This window comes from Apium graveolens, chromosome 5, assembly GCF_009905375.1.
Source record: "Apium graveolens cultivar Ventura chromosome 5, ASM990537v1, whole genome shotgun sequence".
Classification (NCBI taxonomy): domain Eukaryota; kingdom Viridiplantae; phylum Streptophyta; class Magnoliopsida; order Apiales; family Apiaceae; genus Apium; species Apium graveolens.
Window position 1 is genome coordinate 307,492,787 of NC_133651.1, and position 19,580 is coordinate 307,512,366.

The following is a 19,580-nucleotide window of genomic DNA, read 5'->3' on the forward strand; positions in this document are numbered from 1 at the left end:
TTTTGTTTCAAGATCTAGACAGCAAACTGGTAGCCCATAGGTAAATTGCAACATACATTCGGCAGGCCAGGGATTAGACTCAGATTGAAAAAAAAATTGCAGGAGTTAAACGGAAAAAGTGGGGAGGGTGGGATGCAATCTGCATAAATTTGCTAAAGCTCTAAAATATTAGAGTCCATATGTAACCATACTACGAAAACTATTTACATAAGGCTATAACTACTGCATCAAAGAAAACATCCTGCTTTATATTTTAAGAAGGCATGCCTGCTAGGACTCTAAAATAATGACACAATTCAAGCTCAATATAAACAATCAATATAAACAAGTACGAGGCCGGAGTATGATCTTTAACGTAAGAGTTAGTGTTCAAGAGAAAGAGGAGTACAACTGAAGGCTGAAGCTATGGTCATGGTTATTGATTCATAATCTGAGCCACAAACTATAATTACCATCACAAAGCCCAAAAATTGAGTAGAGCAAATTCCAACTTACTAGTTAAGTTGTTAAAAATGTATCGTCCTCATAGTTTCTCCACAACTTCAGCTTAATGTCTATTTCCTCGCAGATTAGTTATTACCTAAATTCCTTTAATCCGTCATTAACTAGAAAGTTTTGAGAACTAACAGCACAATAAAAAATGCAACATCCGTGACTAGGACACAACACTAGAGACGGTGAAACGACCAGAGTTGTATAAATAAGAAAAATATTATATCCAACAGTTGATTACTGAAGTTGAGAATCCCAGACCATCTATAACTCTAATACCCTTTACTAAACAGCCCAAAGTGGTGTCATTATATTTATAAATCTTTCTAGCTATTGTAGATAGCCACATACCACAAATACCAGCTCTCAGAACTTGACTTGATCCACAACTTTAGTGATACTGTCAGATCTTCATGGCCTGGCTTCAGCATGATTTTGCATAGGTCACTTTGTACTTCCGTTCATTGTAAAACACATCCCCAGCAATGAAGCACATGTTTAGCCAGGGCCGGACACATCACTTTCATTATCGATCATCTCCTCCTGTACAACACAAGGGCACAGGGGCAAATGATTATGCCGTTTTCAAATTTAACTATCACTAGCGCTATTGCTACCGATTATGAACTGATGTGCCGAACTGGTTAATAGCTTGAGTACTACCATTCAAAGGCTCACTACATCTCCATACTGCTACTTTATCATATCAAAGATGGCATACTAACAAGCTCACTATATCTTCTAACCATACTGCTACCCCGATATTGTATGATAGTCATGAGGCCCTCTATATATCAAGTACTCAACAATTGCACTAAGCATGCAAGAGACCATTTCGCCATCTAAGTAAAATGGAGAAACAAAACTGAAGGGTTGAACATAAGCTAGATCATAATATTAGGATAAGAGATATCTCTATATAAGATAGCAGACACAATTAAGAGCACACCAAATTTAAAGCTACACGCGGGAGCAAATATTTGTCAAGGGCAATTCTACTCCTTAAAAGTACTGTCATTATTAATAACTAGAAAATAATTCAAGCAACTAGGATAACCAGACCCGCAGTATGAATTCATCCAGCAAGAAGACCCTATGAGCCAGCACTGTAAGGCATCAACTGCGGGTCTTTATAAAAGGAAACGTCTCGGATGAAATTAAAATTATCACTGCTGCTGCATCTGTCGAGTAGGAGCAGCACCGTACCCACCACCATATCCAACTTGCCCTCCATTAGGTCCTACCTGAGCCCCATAATTGCCAGATCCATATCCTGAATTACCATTGGCATCACCATAGCTACCTCCCATGTATCCGCCACCGCTAGGTTGTAGCTCTCCACCAGCAGAGGAATTGCTATTTGGGCCACTCCCAAGCCGACCTCCAACTGCACCATATGCAGCTGGATTTCCATATGATCCATCAGCTCCACCATATCCCCCATTTCCATAACCTTGATTTCCATAACCAGCAGCCCCACTTGGGGATTGACCTGTGGGTGCCGCTGCACCACCACTAGAGCCACCAGAAGCACCCCAAGGAGTATTTCCATAACCCATATTACCATATCCTGAGGAAGGCTGAGTGCCGTATGCATTTCTAGGTGCACCAGGAGGACCGCTTGCATAACCAACATTAGGTACATTCGGGTTTCCATATGCCCCACCAGCAGGGCCACCATATCCAGGATTTGCGCCACCATAACTGCCATAACCACCAGAACCCATGCCGTTGCTATTACCATACCAATAACCTGATGCACCATATCCAGAAGAGCCGTATGATGGAAATCCACCACCAGTATTCTGAGACTGCATGTACCTGTTAGAGTCACGGCCTTCATAAGAACCGGAATTGCCACCTGAAGAGCCATAACCCTGATAACCTCCACCGCCTCCACCCATGGAACGGCCGCCACCACCCCCATCTTTGGGAAGGGCCCTTTTAACTTCGACTTGCTTTCCACTCAAATCATGAAAGGTCTTGTGTAAAACCCGATCAACTGCGTCCTCAGAGTCAAATGATATAAACCCAAATCCACGTGGGCGATTAGTCTGCTGGTCATACATAACAACCACATCTGTAACATTGCCATATGATTGAAAATACTGGCGAAATTCATCCTCACTCATTGTTGGAGGTAAACCCCCAACAAATATTTTCTTGGTCCTGTCACTTGCACCGCCTCCAAAGTTCCGACCAGCACTAGCATTTCCACCTTTTGAAACCTGTTGTTCCTCCCTTGACATGGCCCTCTTAGCCTCCACCTAGATAGAAAAAGTTAAAAACAACCACAAAAATAAGGTAAAAGACACATATATACACTGATCCACCTGTGGTCTATTACACTGCTAATACCACTACAAGGAGCAGACATTCAGTATCATACATGTATATTACAAAATGATAATAGCACACAAGTAATGTAAAAAAAAAAAAAAGTGACCACTTTAATATTATGCTATTATAAAAAAGACGTCCTAAATCATAAACAGCTCTAATTCTATTGTGTAAATTATGCTTCTACAAAAAAGACTTGTCCTAACTCATTTCAACTTTAACTCTACTGTGTTTTCACACAGGAAACATTGAGAAAGCCATCAATAAATGATCCAACAGCTTAGTATAATTTCCACTCTATTTAAACATCATGCACTGCACCTTTCTAATGAAAAGGAAATGGCACAGACTGAAATAAATGAAGTTCTTAAGTGGGCATTACATGTATGAAGGTGTGGCAATCTTACTATCCTAACTGCCATCACAGGCCACTGTTAAGTGATTAGCGGTTTGGCAAAGTTCTCTGTTCAAGTGTTCTAAAGGAATATACAGTTTTTAATAGTGTCACTTTCCATAAATATGGTACAAGAGCATAGAGTATAGATCCTCTCATCACAAACAAAATGTCATCAAAAAGTAAAAGTATCAAATCAAAGACAGAGAATCACAATTAGGCCATTAGTTCTAATCTACAAATTTTACATGTAATATTCACTTCATTTTATTCGCTTCTTAAAATACCTGAATCTGAAACACGCTAATTTGGAAATATGATGTACAAACTGTTCTAAATTTACTACCACTACAAATAAGTGATAATTATCTGGGCATTGCCAACAAAAGCTAACAGAGGTCAACTAACCTAGGCTTAATTCTTAAATAAATGTTGAACAAGAGAGTCTAATCCTCAGTAATTGTAACATGACATATCAGCTGACTTTAATAAAAAAAGAAAAGCCCTTTCAAAAATAAACTATCAGAGAAATTAAAAAACAACTGCACATACACAAGATTAATTAAACAAATCAATTTAATCATATAAACACTAACAGAAAAATTCACACAACCCAAGAAAATCCCAGCACATCCATCAAACTAACATAACATATTTCAAACCTAAATCAAAAACCAAGATTCTAAATTAACAAAGATCAAAACTTTATCACAAAACAAGCTTCAAAACCAGATATAACATAAACCCGGAAAGTAAATCAACAAACTGTACCACAAAACAAGCTTCAAAAACAAATATAACAAAAGCCCAGAAACCAAATCAACAAAGATCAAAACTTTACCACAAAACAAGCTTCAAAACACAATACAACAAAAACCCACAAACCAAATCAAGAAAAGAACAAAATTTTACCACAAAACAACCTTAAAAACTCAATGCAACAAAAACCCACAAAGCAAATCAAGAAAAGATCAAATCTTTAACATAAAAACAAGAACCAAGAATGAAAAAACTCACCGTTCTGCCATCAATAACATGAGTATCTTGAAGAACAGTATCAAGAAGAGCAGGATCTGCAAAAGCAACAAAACCAAAGCCTCTAGGCTTGCCAGTAATCTTATCTCTCATCACAGATGTTTGTACAACTTCACCATAATTACTAAAATACTCAGTCAGCTTCTCCTCATTTGTGTCCCATGATATCCCACCAATGAAAAGCTTTCCTTGATCTGAATCCATACTTCTCCCTCGAAATCTTGCTGGAGGTTTGGAGAGAGAGGCGGAGAGAGAGAGAAGAGAGATTTCACAGTGTGTATGTATAGGTCGAGATAGTCTTGGTGTTTTAAATCAAGGGTTGAGATTTGTTGATAGAGTCTAGTGTTTTAAATTAACGGATGTGATTTAGTTTCAGGAGACCAAGTTTAGGGTGGAAACCTAAATCGAGTGGAGTATATTCTGTGTTACATTCGTAATAGGCTGAAATTTATTTTGGAATATTTTTTATAATTTTTTATAATTTTATGAATGTGTAATATGAGCAGAGTGAATTATTTTGCAAGTGTAGAATTTATTTATTTTTCTTGAGTACTTAACAAATGAATAAGTGATGCAATTTTCATATATCAAGAACTCTAGTTTGGATTATTTATTACTTTTTTATGCTTGTGGGGAGCTCAGTGCCCGATACAAAATAAAACGGTAACTAGAAATTAAACGAGATCGAGATCGAGATCGAAATATTTCGATTAAATTTTGTGTAAAATATGTCACAATTCTGGAGGGGGCGCTTAAACCATTCGTGATTTTGCAGTTTAATTAGAAATAACAGAGCTCTGAAATTAGTATTTTTTTTTATCAACACTCTATATTAATGAATTATCTATATATTCTATATATATCATAAATCCTGATTCCACAAATTTCAAGGCTTTTTACACCCCATACCCCAGGACTTCATATATATTTACACAAAATATCATTAAAATAGTTAAAAACATACTTCCATTTACTTTCAAACAACAAACGGAACCCATTTGATGCACACATCCCAATAATTCAAATTTTCGGTACATTGGGTATATTGCGTTTTAATTTGAATTTTGAATCCAATATATCTCTCTCTTCTCTTTCATACATCAAACCCAATCATTCTGTAAAATTTTGTTCTATTACTTCACCTCTTCTTCTTTGTGGGTACATCAATTACATATATATATATATGTGTTATTAGGCTTATATTTTTTGAATGTTATATGTATAACCATGATCTGATCTTCTAATCTTTCGCAGGTTGTGATATATATTGTTGGCGACATGATAAATGTTGTTTACATCTATCACAACACGGTGAGGTATGTAATCTATACATAAAGTTTTATGCATATTTTTTGGTATATGAAGTTTGATAATTTTTTCAATGTCAGGTGTTTAACAAATTATTTTGTATATTATGCTTGACATGTTAGAAACTTTAAGGTAGTAGTTGTTTGTTATTGTTTCACCAGATGTATATCTAGATTGTTATTTAAGTTGTGTAGCTAATTTTCTTTACCATGTAATAACGAAATATTATTTTGTAGGTCTATACCCCAGGACTTCGAAATTAGTTTGTTCTTTTCATTGCAAATCTTTGATATTTTCTGTCCTCTTTTCCTCTGATTTTCTGTTTCTTAGTTGTTCTACTATCTAACTCCGTCAATGAAAGAGGTAAGATTTTGAAATTGTGTTCTTTCGTGTACTTAATTACTCATCTTATTTTTTAATTTCTGTACAGAATTTTGTCCTTACTACTTAAAGGCAAGCTATGATCATATGTTGTTTAATAGTTTTCGTACTCTTCAAGATTTTCGAAGTATGTATTAATATAGATGTTTGTTACTATTCTTTCTCTTTATGGATTCCTAATGTTTATTCTTTATCATGAAGAGAGTTCCCACACACGAAAATACAGGAAGAATTGTTTAGGAAACAAAGAGACCTGTAACATTTTACCCTCCCAGGATATCAGTAATGTTATTGTCAAAGGTAAGAATTTATGCTTTTATCATTTGGTTTTTTTTGGATGATAATGTTTGATATAATTTGTTGATGTAATTGATTATGATTAAAGATTTAAGTAAATAGTGTGTTTTATTTTGTGGAAGGTCATGTTATTGTAGTTGTTTTCTCTTTAAGGCTTATTAATAGTTTTTTGGTTAAAAATTATTCAGAGTGTCCTGTTTCAAGTATGGATTTCACTGACCCAAATGGAGGACAGAACTCCACTTCAGAATTGAGGAGGAATCACCATTCCAATTCAGAATTGTCAAGAAATTATCACAATGTGCCTTTGAGTTCGTACGTATATTATATCTAATACAAATGCATCATATATTTCTTGAACATCAAATTAATGCTTTTTATCTTATCATGTAGTTGTGTGCAATCAAGTAACTCACATAGTGCAAATGTATACAAATCAAATTTAAACTCGGCTCCTATTAGATTTCCTCTGTCAGATGTTTCCAACTTTGCTAATCATAAAGGTATTTCCAACTTTGCACTTCATAATGGTATTAATGCACCTTTGTCTTAAATTATTCTGTCCTTGTGGGTAATCATAATGGTACCTGAAATTTTTAGTTGTCTAATAATAGCTTTAATTTTGATATAGGTCTTCCCTTCTCAAGTGTTAACAGTTCATCTGTTACAACGAGTAATGTAACATTAAGGAAACCTGAAATTGGAAATATTCACCGACCTACGATCAATGAATCTCGAATGTGCAACAGTACGACTCCTTTACAAATGAAAGGTGTTCTACTTGTGTTGTATAATATGTAATATTATAGAGAATTTTTGTTAATTTTTTTCTCTGCAGGCTATTGTAGCAGCACACCTGTTTCTGCGTCAAACTCTCAAGCTCGAATGCACCAAACTTCAACTACTGTTACTGGTATGTCCTTTTGTCACATAACAGTGCTACATTTCTTGAACTACATGTTTTTCTTTAACAGTTACATTTAGTATTATATTATTTCTTTTTTTTATCCATACTCCCTAAATATACTTTTACATTTGTGTTAAATATACTTTTACATTTGTGTTTTGAATTAGGTGTGCCCTTCCCAAGTGTTAACAGTTCATCCGTTACAACGACTAATGTAACATTAAGGACACCCGAAACTGAAAATTTTTGCCCACCTACGATCAATGAGTCTGGTATGTTATTTGTTACCACCTTACCTCTATATCTAATTGATCTTAAAACTTTTAATAGCTATTTTTGAATATATTGCTTCTACAGATTATTCTTTTTCCACACCTGCATCTGCAGAAAATTCACGCATACGCAAAACCACATCCACTGCCAGTCGTATGTTATCCTATATATTTTCTGTGTAAATTAATAACAACCTGAATTTGTAGTTAGTACTTTATATGTTGTTATAAATTTGCAGGTGCATCTATTTTGCGCAATCTAAAAGAAGGCAATGTTAGCGGTGAAAAAAACCAAATGCGTGTTCCGCCTGTCCGTTTATTTGTTGATGACAATTCCCAAGTTGACTATGAATTTCCAGGTTCTTTAATACATCTTCTTTAACAAACCTCAGTCCCACGTATTATTTAACTAAATGGAGATTATACTATTTTGTAGAGACGTCGATGATACTTGAACTACAATCTGAAGAAGCTGATTTGTTTTGGCATGATGGTACAATTTATAGAATAAATTGTTTATAAGAGTATATTGTTTCACCCTTTTGCTGCTACATTACTCTACATATTATTTGAACAGACAATGACATTGACGATAGCGAGTGTTTAATAGATGAAGAACAATTGCCTAACCATGATTCTGGTGATTCTCTAAACTATCTTCCTTATTTCAAAAATATATTTATTTTAAGTGCTTTTAACTTCCTCTATATTTACAGTTCCCAAGGGTTATGCTTCTTTGGGCCCTCCTACTGAATATTGTAGGAAGTGTAATGCCATAATGTGGAAGAAGGAGAGGGCCAATGAACAAGTTAAGAAGGGAACTCCAAAGTTTAGTGTTTGATGTTCTCAAGGGCAAATAAAACTCCCGCCTACAAACCCCACACCTAATTACTTGAAGCATTTGTATGATGATCCTAGGAAAAGGAATTCATTCTTGAGAAATATCCGTTTATACAATGCTATATTTTCCTTTACATCTATAGGTGGTAAGGTGGACCATTCCATTAACAGGGGTAAAACACCTTACGTGTACCGGCTTAATGGACAGAACCATCATGTCTTTGGGTATCTAATTCCGAATGAAGGAGATGATCTCAAGTTCTGTCAGCTCTACATCTATGATACCAAACATGAAGTGGAGAACTGCATGAAATGGGTACAAGTTGATGATGGTGAGGCTGTTGATAGTGAGATAGTTGAAGGCTTGATTTCAATGTTAGATGAAACAAATCAATTTGTTAAAAAATTTCGTTATGCCCGTGATCGGTTCAAAGAACAGCCCATTAGAGATTTAAAAATTAAATTGAAGGTTTCCCGCTCGGAGAGTGGGCGCGAGAATATTATTGGACCATCAGATGAAGTTGCTTGCGTAATGGTTGGTGATATTGATACCACAGTTGGTGAAAGAGATATTATTGTAGAGAAGAAGCCAAATGAAAATGAGAGGGACATTATAATGGAGAAATCTGAAAAAAAGCTTGAACGGATATCATCTGTTCATCCATCACTAATGGCCTTACAATATCCAATACTATTACCCTTTGGTGAGGATGGTGATGGATTTTAATCGCAGCGGAGGCATGGTAAAACACTTTTACACATATAAAATCCAAATAAAAGCATATAAATCGTGGTAAAAACATAGGGATCGATTACTAACCTTTAATAGCGATCCAAAAGCAACGATCGGAGATCCTTAGCAGCTGCTCCTCAAACGTGAAGCACTCCACCGGTATCCACCAAGAAAACGACGTTAAGGAGGAGGAGGAGGAGGTGGAGAGAATTAGGTTTTTATAAAAATTGGGGTTATAAATAAAAATAGAGTTTATAATAGTATATTTATAGGCAAAATTTTCAGCTGAAATTTTCCCATAAATATTATTATTATTCTCCCATTTATTATTCTCATTAATAATTAAAACACCTTTTAATTATTAATCCTTTTTCTAAACACTTTAGAAATAATTCTCTCTCTTGATTTAATTTCCAAAAATTAAATCCTTAATTAATAATATTAAGAACTTTTCTTAATTAATTTATAATCAATTAAATCTCATTTAATCAATTATTAAATTTGCCAATTAATTATTTATTTCACAAATAAATAATTATTAGCCATTATTAATTAATTCATCCACCATTAAATCATTCTCTTTTTATGGTGTGACCCTGTAGGTTCAATATTAAGCCGGTAGTAGAAATAAATAATAATAAAACTATTTTATCATTATTTATATAAATTCTCTAATTTATTAAATATGATTAATTAATTAATCACATTTATTCTACATCATGAGGGATACTTCTCAGCATATCGCGACTATCCGGATAATATGAATTCACTGCTTAAAATACCAAGAACCTATTCAGTGAATAGTTACCGTACAATAAACTCCTTCTACCCTACAATGTCCCGATTAAATACAAGGCATGGATCTCGTGTCAAGCCTATCTAATTTAATCACTTGCTTACCATTTACTATGCTTAGTTCTATACAAATTAGAAACTCCTTTCTAATTTCATTCACTCTGGCCAAAGATTCCTGAACTAGCATAAGTGGATCAGCCTTGAACATTCGCTTCCTTCACTGGAAGGGGTAGATCCTTTATTGATCATACACTATCTTCGTGTACAAATTCCTATACCCAGAAGAGCCCTAATAATTGTCCCTGGAGACTAAAAACTAAACCAAAGCATAGTTCAGTGTACACAAGATGACTATGATGACCTCAAGTCTAAGGATACTTGTACAACTATCACTATGTGAACAACTGCTGATACGGGAGTGAACTCCATCAGTTGTTCAGCTGTGCGAGTCATGTTCAGTGAACTTATTCTATAATAAACACCTACATACTAGCTATAGTGTCACCACACAAATGTCTATGAGAACAGACATCCTTCATAATGAAGCAAGCATAGTATGTACCGATCTTTGCGGATTATTAATTACCAGTTAGTAATCCTATAACCATGAACTATTTAAGTTTAGAGTTATCATCTTTTTAGGTCTCACTATTATGATCTCATCATAATCCATAAAAAGCTTTACTCTAAACTATGGTATATCTTATTTAAACACTTAAATAGATAAAGCCCGTAATAAAAACAAAACAAGTCTTTTATTAATATCAATGAAATCAAAACATATTACATAAAAGATATTTCTAAATCCTAATATATGATTGGACTTAGGACATATTCCTTTCAATCTCCCACTTGTACTAAAGTCAATCACTCTGGTATCTAATACCCATCTTGTATTTATGACGATCAAAGAGACTTTCAGGAAGTAGCTTTGTGAGTGGGTCTGCTATGTTGTTATGTGTGTCAACTCTATTTCAATACAATACAAGAAATGTTATCGCGCTCCCACTAACCCTTTTGTAGACACATGGTTCATCTAGGTTTTTGATAAAACCAAACTCTTTGATTGTCTCATCAAAACGGATGTTCCTTTTACGAGAAGCTTGCTTTAAACCACATATGGTTCGCAGTAGCTTACACACTTGGTTTTCATTTCCCTTTGAAAGAAAACCATCTGGCCATTTGCCAGATCTCATAGTAGTAGTAAGCAGCAATCGCAAGCAAAATCCGAACTGATTTTAACAGGGCTACAGGTAAAAGGTTTTATCAAAGTCAATCCATTGCCTTTGTTTGAATCCTTTTGCCACAAGCCTGGCCTTATAGGTCTCCACCTGGCCATCTGCTCTAATCATTCTTTCGTATACCGTATACATAGATTCCTTTTCGAATTTCATGGCACTATGCCATTTCTCTGAGTCAACACTACTCATAGCCTCATTATAGGTCACAGGGTCGTCATCATCAATGATCGACAACTCATTGTCATTCTCAATGACAAGGACATACTACATCTCAGGTTGGCGAGACACTCTCCCTGACCTACGAATGGGCTGTTCCACAGAAGGTTGTTCAGTCTGAACAGGTGTTTCCACTTGATCCGTAGTAGTTTGTGCTTCTTGAACTTCATCAAGTTCAATTTTGCTCCCACTGTTTCCTTCAAGGATAAACTCCTTTTCCAAGAAGGTAGCATGTATGGAGACAAACACCCGATGATCGGTGTAAAAGTAATACCCTAAAGTCTCTTTAGGATATCCCATAAAACTACATTTTACGGATCGATATTCCTGCTTATCTGGGTCAACTTTCTTGACATAAGCTGGACATCCCCAAATCTTAACGTGTTTAAGACTCGGTTTCCTTTCTTTCCATATCTCATACGGAGTTTTGAGGAACAGATTTGGAAGGCACCTTATTCAGTAAATATGCTGAGGTTTCCAATGCGTAACCCCATAGGAATACTGGAAGATTTGCATAGCTCATCATGGACCGAACTATGTCTAACAAAGTTCGATTTCTCCTTTCAGATACCAATCTGGAGGAGTCCACTGGGAGACTATACCATTTACTTTGAGATAATCTAGAAATACTCCTTTAAAGTATTCACCACCTCGATCTGATCAAAGAGTTATAATACTATGTATGGTTGTTTCTCCACTTCATACTTATATTCTTTGAACTTTTCAAAGGCTTCAGACTTGTGTTTCATCAAACACATATCTGAATCTAGATCTATTATCCATGAAAGTAATGAAGTATGAAAATCCACCCATGGCTTGCTTAGACATTGGTCCACATACATCTGTGTGTACCATTCATAGCAAATTTGCAGTCCTTTTTCCATGTCTACTAAATGGAGACTGCAGTGCCACAATAAAGTGAGATTTTCATCATTCCTTTTCTTTTATTAGTTTGTTCAATCTGAAGTAAATTATGTCACATTTATACATACCATTATTTAAAGTACCACGTCCATAAAGAATATTATCTCTAAGAATAGAACATTCATTATTCTCAATAATAAATGAAAATCCAGCCAAGTCTAACATGGGAATAATATTCCTCACAATCGAGGGAACAAAATAACAATTATTTAAAATAATAGTCTTGCCCGTAGGCATATGTAAATGAAATGATTCTACATCTTTAGCAGCAACTCTTGCTCCATTTCCCATCAGTAGAATCACCTCATCTTCCTCAAGAGTCCTACTTCTCCTTAGTCCCTGCAACAAATTACAGATTTGAGAACCACAGGCGGTATCTAATACCCAAGTAGAAATTTGATTTAATGACATATTCACTTCTATCATGAACATACCTAAATCAGAAGCGATAGTCTCACTACCCTTCTTCTTCTTCAATTCTACAAGGTAAACCTTGCAGTTCCTCTTCCAGTACCCCACCTTGTTACAGTGAAAGCAAACAACTTTGCTCTTGGGGTCTTCAGCTTTTGGTGGAGCCGACTTTTATTCACCTACTTTCTTCTTCTTGGAAGAGTTCCTCTTCCTTTTCTTAGGATTGGAACCTTCACCAATTAGAAGAACAAAACTCTTCTTAGGGGGAAAATTCGATTCCGCAGTCTTCAACATGTTGTGGAGTTCAGGCAGGCTGACATCCAACTTATTCATGTGAAAGTTCACAACAAACTGCGAGAACGAACTCGGAAGCGATTGCAAGACCAAGTCTTGGCTCAGCTCCCCATCCATGGCAAAACCAAGTTGTCCAAGACGTTCAATCAAATTGATCATCTTAAGTACATGGTCATTCACAGATGATCCCTCAGACATCCTACAACCGAACAACTCCTTCGATATCTCATATCGAGCTGTCCTCCCTGCCACATCATACGACTCTTGTAGATGCATGAGGATAGTGTGAGCATCCATATGCTCATGTTGCTTCTGTAGCTCAATGTTCATGGAAGTTAGCATGATACATTGAGCAACATTTGCATCATCTATCCACTTACGATACACAACATGTTCATCATTATGCGCATCGCTAGCAGGTTCAGTAGGCTTAGGTGAGTCAATCACGTATTCCAGCTTCTCAATCCTGAGAACAATTCTCAAGTTTCGAAGCCAGTCAGCATAATTAGGACCAGTCAATTTGTGAGCATCCAGTATGCTCCTGAGTGATAGTGCAGAAGACATAATGTATATTGTAAATCTGTAAATGATAAACACATAACAACACTTAGCAAATATTCGATTTCATTTTAAAACACTATATGAATCGGGTCTTTATTCATAAGTGGCTCCCACTAGTTTACCTAATTTATTCAACCCCCTACGTGAAAAATTAAGCATTCATAATGCTAGTGGGAATAGGGATCCTACATTCCATTACACAACCCCGGCTGTGGCACGAAATGCCATGTAATGTTCAATAGGCAGACAACTCTTGTCAATTACATCTAATGTTATTCCCTAATCAAACTTTAGCCTCTTGAATAATTGAGTCACGGCTGTGGCACGACAAACTCAATATTCTAAGTCAAGTCTAACCCAACATTCCGTACAATTGAATCAGTCCCCAAAGGCCCACGGTTGTGGCACATAACGACCTTTAGATTCTTATTCAATGTACACATCTCTATGTAATAGACAAGTATTTCTTATTTCGAAATCAAAGCCCTCGGCTGTAGCACGAACCAACAATGATTCAAAAATAAGAACTACTTTTCTATCATGTTGGAAGGCTATGACCGACACAAGCCCGTTGTGTCATTGGCCAATTACTACTTGATATTATTTAATTTTAGAGGGATTATATTACATTACAATCATAATCATATTATAAAGAGATTCTTCCTTTTAAATTAAATATTTCAAATCAATAATCAATAATCAGATGATTCCCAGATCGGGTGGAGCATTGTCAAGAGGCGTCACTTAATAACCCTTTCTTACAGATAGAAATCTGCTGTTGACAGAATCATCCTTTCTCTCATATCGAAAATTCATATTCAATTACGTGTTTCATAAACACAAGAATCTCATGATTGTATTCATAATATTATTCTTAAGGTTATGAAACAATTTCACTATACTAGATTGTCTAACAAGCGCCTTATGTTCATTTAAGTTCACCTAAATCTATCATCGCATGATAAACTAAGCATATATCACATATATAAACATGAATAAACATCAAGGTAGGCATGTTACATCATCTAGCACATTAGTCTAAGCATTATACATCTCTATGTATCACATGAAGCATTTAAAAGCAGTTAAAACAGTCAAAAAACATCTTTAAAACACTTTTGTTAGCTATAAACAGTTCGAAACAATTTCATAAAATATCATATAATATACCATTAGAAGCGTCTCGAAAAGACGAATCCAACGGCACCAAAAACGCCCTATTCTAAGTTGCCACGTGCCCGCACGCGCCGAAAGAAGGTCTCTCACGCGCCCCCACGCGCACACGCGCTGACAGACGCGAGTCACACCGCCGCCCACGCGCGCCCACGCGCCACCCGCGCCCAAAACCCTACGCTGACGTCAGCATGACGTCATCTGATGACGTCAGCATGACGTCAGCATTGCTTGACCGTTGACCAGCGCGTGTCTGCCACGCGCCGCGCGTGGTACACCGGCGCGTGTACCCCACGCCCGCACGGCAGACGCGCGGTCCTCCTTCCTGCGTCGACTGTGCCGCCTGACAATTCTCGTCTCGATCAACGTGCGCCGTACCTTTCTTTCCGTGCCAACAACAATCAACACAACAGCAGTACAGATTATGCAGACAAGCAGATGTACAAATATATATACATACTTACAATATCATATATATATACTTATTTAATTATGAATTTAATTTCAAGAACTTCAAAAATTCATAATAAAAAATCTATACATCCTAAAATTATAAAAAAAATACCCAGACGATCTACAACACTTGTAGAACCCAGATCAACATTCAAAATTATTCTGAGAAACGATTTCTCATCAGACAAAATTAATCCATGATATAACTTGTAAAAATCATAATTAATTCATACAAGCACATAAAATTCTGAAATTTTTACCACAGATCTATATGCATACAACCTAAGCTCTGATACCAGTGATGGATTTTAATCATAGCGGAGGCATGGTAAAATACTTTTACACATATAAAATCCAAATAAAAGCATATAAATTGTGGTAAAAACATAGGGATCGATTACTAACCTTTAATAGCGATCCAAAAGCAACGATCGGAGATCCTTAGCAGCTGCTCCTCAAATGTGAAGCACTCCACCAGTATCCACCAAGAAAACGACGTTAAGGAGTTGGAGGAGGTGGAGAGAATTAGGTTTTTATAAAAATTGGGGTTAGAATAAAAATAGGGTTTATAATAGTATATTTATAGGCAAAATTTTCAGCTGAAATTTTCCCATAAATATTATTATTATTATCCCATTTATTATTCTCATTAATAATTAAAACACCTTTTAATTATTAATCCTTTTTCTAAACACTTTAGAAATAATTCTCTCTCTTGATTTAATTTCCAAAAATTAAATCCTTAATTAATAATATTAAGAACTTTTCTTAATTAATTTATAATCAATTAAATCTCATTTAATCAATTATTAAATTTGCCAATTAATTATTTATTTCACAAATAAATAATTATTAGCCATTATTAATTAATTCATCCACCATTAAATCATTCTCTTTTTATGGTGTGACCCTGTAGGTTCAATATTAAGCCGGTAGTAGAAATAAATAATAATAAAACTATTTTATCATTATTTATATAAATTTTCTAATTTATTAAATATGATTAATTAATTAATCACATTTATTCTACATCGTGAGGGATACTTCTCAGCATATCGCGACTATCCGGATAATATGAATTCACTGCTTAGAATACCAAGAACCTATTCAGTGAATAGTTACCGTATAATAAACTCCTTCTACCCTACAATGTCCCGATTAAATACAAGGCATGGATCTCGTGTCAAGCCTATCAAATTTAATCACTTGCTTACCATTTACTATGCTTAGTTCTGTGCAAATTAGAAACTCCTTTTTATTTCATTCACTCTGGCCAGAGATTCCTGAACTAGCATAGGTGGATCAGCCTTGAACATTCACTTCCTTCACTGGTAGGGGTAGATCCTTTATTGATCATACACTATCTTCGTGTACAAATTCCTATACCCAGTAGAGCCCTAATAATTATCCCTGGAGACTAAAAACTAAACCAAAGCATAGTTCAGTGTACACAAGATGACTATGATGACCTCAAGTCTAAGGATACTTGTACAACTATCACTATGTGAACAACTGCTGACACGTGAGTGAAGTTTATCAGTTGTTCAGCTGGGCGAGTCATGTTCAGTGAACTTATTCTACAATAAGCACCTACATACTAGCTATAGTGTCACCACACAAATGTCTATGAGAACAGACATCCTTCATAATGAAGCAAGCATAGTATGTACCGATCTTTGTGGATTATTAATTACCAGTTAGTAATCCTATGACCAGGAACTATTTAAGTTTAGAGTTATCATCTTTTAGGTCTCACTATTATGATCTCATCATAATCCATAAAAAGCTTTACTCTAAACTATGGTATATCTTATTTAAACACTTAAATAGATAAAGTCCGTAATAAAAACAAAACTAGTCTTTTATTAATATCAATGAAATCAAAACAGATTACACAGGAAGTTATTCCTAAATCCTAATACATGATTGGACTTAGGACATATTCCTTTCAGATGGTTACCATGATGAAATTCCGTATGTTGATTCTGAGACACAAACCAAAAAGAAACGCAAGAGAATCACCATAAAAGAATATTACTCCTATCGATTACAGGTCCGAAAAAATGAAGGTACAAATAATACTTCCTCCCAACTGTACTGTATTTTTTACTCAATAAATTTAATTATTTAACACCTACTTCTATTGGCCTGACAGGAATCTATATTCGTCTAGCTGGCCGACTCTACCAACAATATGTAGTCGATGCCTTTTCCTGTATAGAGCAGGCCCGATTGTGGTGGTTGCGTACTCACCAGACAAATTTGAGGAGTGATTTGTACAGCACATTGGCAAAGAAAGTTGTTAATGGAGGGACTGATGCAGCAAATGTTGGTAAAGGATTTGTACTGCCTGCTAATTTCCTTGGGTCTGAATGTTATATGCAGCAGAACTTTTAAGATGCTCTTGCAGTTTGCCGAGTTGTTGGTCATCCGGATATTTTCCTTACTATGACCTGTAATTCTCAATGGACAAAGATAAAAGAAATGATGAATTCTTTACCTGGATGTTCAGCTCGTGATTCTCCGGATATAATAGCCCATGTTTTCCATCTCAAACTTGAGCAGTTAATAGAAGATATAAAGACTTAATTTATTTTGGTAATTGCATAGGAGGTAAGAAAATGATTAGTAGATTTGTAATGTTCCTGTTCTACATTGAATTATTCCATAACATTAATTTTTTTCCTTCTAAATCTTTTTTTACGCAGTGATGTACGTTGTGGAGTTTCAGAAGCGTGGTCTCCCACATGTGCATATGTTAATATGGCTAGATGGTGATTCAAAGAGAAACCTCACTGCCAATATAGATAAGTATGTGACAGCTGAAATTCCAGATCCCATTACTGATCCAGTTGCTTACGATGCGGTAAGAAGCTTGATAATTCATGGTCCTTGTGGCCTGTAGAATACGAAATCACCTTGCATGAAGGATGGGAAGTGTACAAAACACTTTTTGAAAAAGTAAGTTAATATCTTCAACAACTACCGTATATAAGATTCTGAAAATTAATCGTTACTAATTATCTAAAGTCAATTGCAGGTATTGTAGAGAGACATACTTTGATCAGTCTGGCTTTCCCATTTACAAGCGTCGGAATATTGGATTAAGTGTAATGAAAGGCACTTATGTACTTGACAATCAATGGGTTGTGCCTTATAATAGAGATTTATTGGTAAAATATAATTGCCACATGAATGTAGAGATCTGTTGTCATGCAAGAAGTTTGAAGTACTTATTTAAATATTGCTTGAAAGGCCATGATCGTGCAACCGTTGAGATATCCAGTCAGAGGAGGGAGTCTGCCAACCAAGAGGAAAGTGTTGATGAGATTATGCCTATTTTGATGGTCGGTACATATGCGCATCTGAAGCTGCTTACCGGATTTTCAGTTTTCCAATCCATTATCGTTCAATATCTGTTTTAATATTATCTTTTCACTTACCTGGGGATTGGAGCTGTACCTTTACCAAGAAAGAAAACTTGGAAAAAGTTGTACGAAGAGAGCAGTATAAACAAAGCCAGCTTGAGGCTTTTTTTCATCTGAATCAAAATGACATGTATTCTAGACAGTTTACATACGATGAAATTCCACAGTATTATGTTTGGAATGAGACTGATAGGATATGGACCATGCGCAAGAAAGGAAATCAAATTGGTAGACTGCTTTATACGCACCACAGTGCAGGAGAGTTATGGTACCTTCGTCTTTTTCTCTCAAACGTTCGTGGTCCTACTTCTTTTGATGCTTTGAAAACCATCAATGGTGTATGCTGCAGAACTTTTAAAGAGGCATGTAAACAATTAGGTTTACTCGATGATGATAATGAGTGGCACTCAGTCCTGAAATATTGTTCAAATGGTGGTTTCCCGGAACAAATAAGGCAGCTTTTTATGCATATAATTGTTAACTGTCAAGTTACAGACTTAAAAAAGTTATGGGAGCAGCACTAGAAACATATGGTTGATGATCAGTTGCGTAAAAGACAAATCGTGATGATATCTACCTCTACTGTTTTCTCTGACATGCAACTACAATATTATGCACTTGTTGGTAATTTGTCATGCCTTTATAATTCATACCCTTTCTACTTAATAAAGTTCTTATGCATTTATAATTATTTTTTTTAATTTTATAAAAAATTTGTAGAAATCGATAAATTGATGAAGTCTATTGGAAGATCATTAGCACAGTTCAAACAGCTTCCGCAGCCTCCCTCTATGTATCTACAAAGTGGTATTAATAATTTAGTGGTTGAAGAAACGAGTTATAATCTTGAAGAAATGAAACAGAACTTTGAGCTGTTGTTTGTTCATTGTAATGCTGAGCAACTAGAAGTGTATAACAATGTTCTACAATCGGTGCAGTCAAAAGCCGGAGGTGTTTATTTTGTGTATGGTAGTGGTGGTTGTGGAAAAACTTTTGTTTGGAAGATGTTAATTTATAAGTTGCGGTCCCTGGGATTAATAGTACTACCCGTAGCCTCATCTGGCATTGCTGCTACACTCATGCCT

General features: G+C 35.5%; 3 protein-coding genes and 1 long non-coding RNA gene across 5 annotated transcripts; 3 read left to right on the top strand and 1 right to left on the bottom strand.

The window, feature by feature from the left end:
- Positions 1-673: 673 nt before the first annotated feature.
- LOC141659345 (heterogeneous nuclear ribonucleoprotein 1-like) lies at positions 674-4,528 on the bottom strand. Of its 2 annotated transcripts, XR_012549723.1 has the most exons (3): positions 4,244-4,528; positions 1,555-2,759; positions 674-1,035 (listed from the first exon to the last, which is right to left on the bottom strand). XR_012549723.1 is itself a non-coding variant. In XM_074466156.1 (2 exons), the coding sequence occupies exons 1-2, from the start codon at positions 4,463-4,465 to the stop codon at positions 1,659-1,661; spliced, it is 1,323 nt and encodes a 440-aa protein (XP_074322257.1). In that variant the 5' UTR covers positions 4,466-4,528; the 3' UTR covers positions 1,359-1,658. The 2 variants fall into 2 exon arrangements, 1 of the variants encoding a protein (XP_074322257.1); XM_074466156.1 differs by lacking the exon at positions 674-1,035 and having other exon boundaries at positions 1,359-2,759.
- A 1,541-nt stretch (positions 4,529-6,069) lies between these two features.
- Positions 6,070-6,700, top strand: LOC141659647 (uncharacterized). Its single transcript, XR_012549845.1, has 3 exons — positions 6,070-6,250; positions 6,436-6,562; positions 6,641-6,700. It is a non-coding gene; the product is annotated as an uncharacterized LOC141659647 (long non-coding RNA).
- A 462-nt stretch (positions 6,701-7,162) lies between these two features.
- On the top strand, positions 7,163-8,309 carry LOC141661186 (uncharacterized). The gene is made up of 7 exons (XM_074468169.1): positions 7,163-7,220; positions 7,322-7,426; positions 7,512-7,580; positions 7,666-7,785; positions 7,863-7,919; positions 8,004-8,066; positions 8,143-8,309. Exons 1-7 carry the CDS (start codon positions 7,163-7,165, stop codon positions 8,265-8,267), a joined length of 597 nt encoding a protein of 198 aa, XP_074324270.1. The 3' UTR covers positions 8,268-8,309.
- A 264-nt stretch (positions 8,310-8,573) lies between these two features.
- LOC141661187 (uncharacterized) lies at positions 8,574-19,019 on the top strand. Its single transcript, XM_074468171.1, has 5 exons — positions 8,574-8,979; positions 17,020-17,136; positions 17,223-17,399; positions 17,776-17,933; positions 18,639-19,019. Exons 1-5 carry the CDS (start codon positions 8,574-8,576, stop codon positions 19,017-19,019), a joined length of 1,239 nt encoding a protein of 412 aa, XP_074324272.1.
- Positions 19,020-19,580: the final 561 nt, after the last annotated feature.

Bases quoted from the DNA above. Each gene is read 5' to 3' on its own strand.
- LOC141659345 (XM_074466156.1), bottom strand. From the start codon at position 4,465: ATGGATTCAGATCAAGGAAAGCTTTTCATTGGTGGGATATCATGGGAC. The intron at 2,760-4,243 runs GTGAGTTTTTTC...TTTTCTATCTAG, and splicing joins ATGTTATTGATGGCAGAACG to GTGGAGGCTAAGAGGGCCAT.
- LOC141661186 (XM_074468169.1), top strand. From the start codon at position 7,163: ATGTCCTTTTGTCACATAACAGTGCTACATTTCTTGAACTACATGTTT. The intron at 7,427-7,511 runs GTATGTTATTTG...TTGCTTCTACAG, and splicing joins ACCTACGATCAATGAGTCTG to ATTATTCTTTTTCCACACCT. The intron at 7,786-7,862 runs GTTCTTTAATAC...ACTATTTTGTAG, and splicing joins AGTTGACTATGAATTTCCAG to AGACGTCGATGATACTTGAA.
- LOC141661187 (XM_074468171.1), top strand. From the start codon at position 8,574: ATGAAATGGGTACAAGTTGATGATGGTGAGGCTGTTGATAGTGAGATA. The intron at 8,980-17,019 runs GTGATGGATTTT...TATTCCTTTCAG, and splicing joins ATTACCCTTTGGTGAGGATG to ATGGTTACCATGATGAAATT. The intron at 17,137-17,222 runs GTACAAATAATA...TTGGCCTGACAG, and splicing joins ACAGGTCCGAAAAAATGAAG to GAATCTATATTCGTCTAGCT.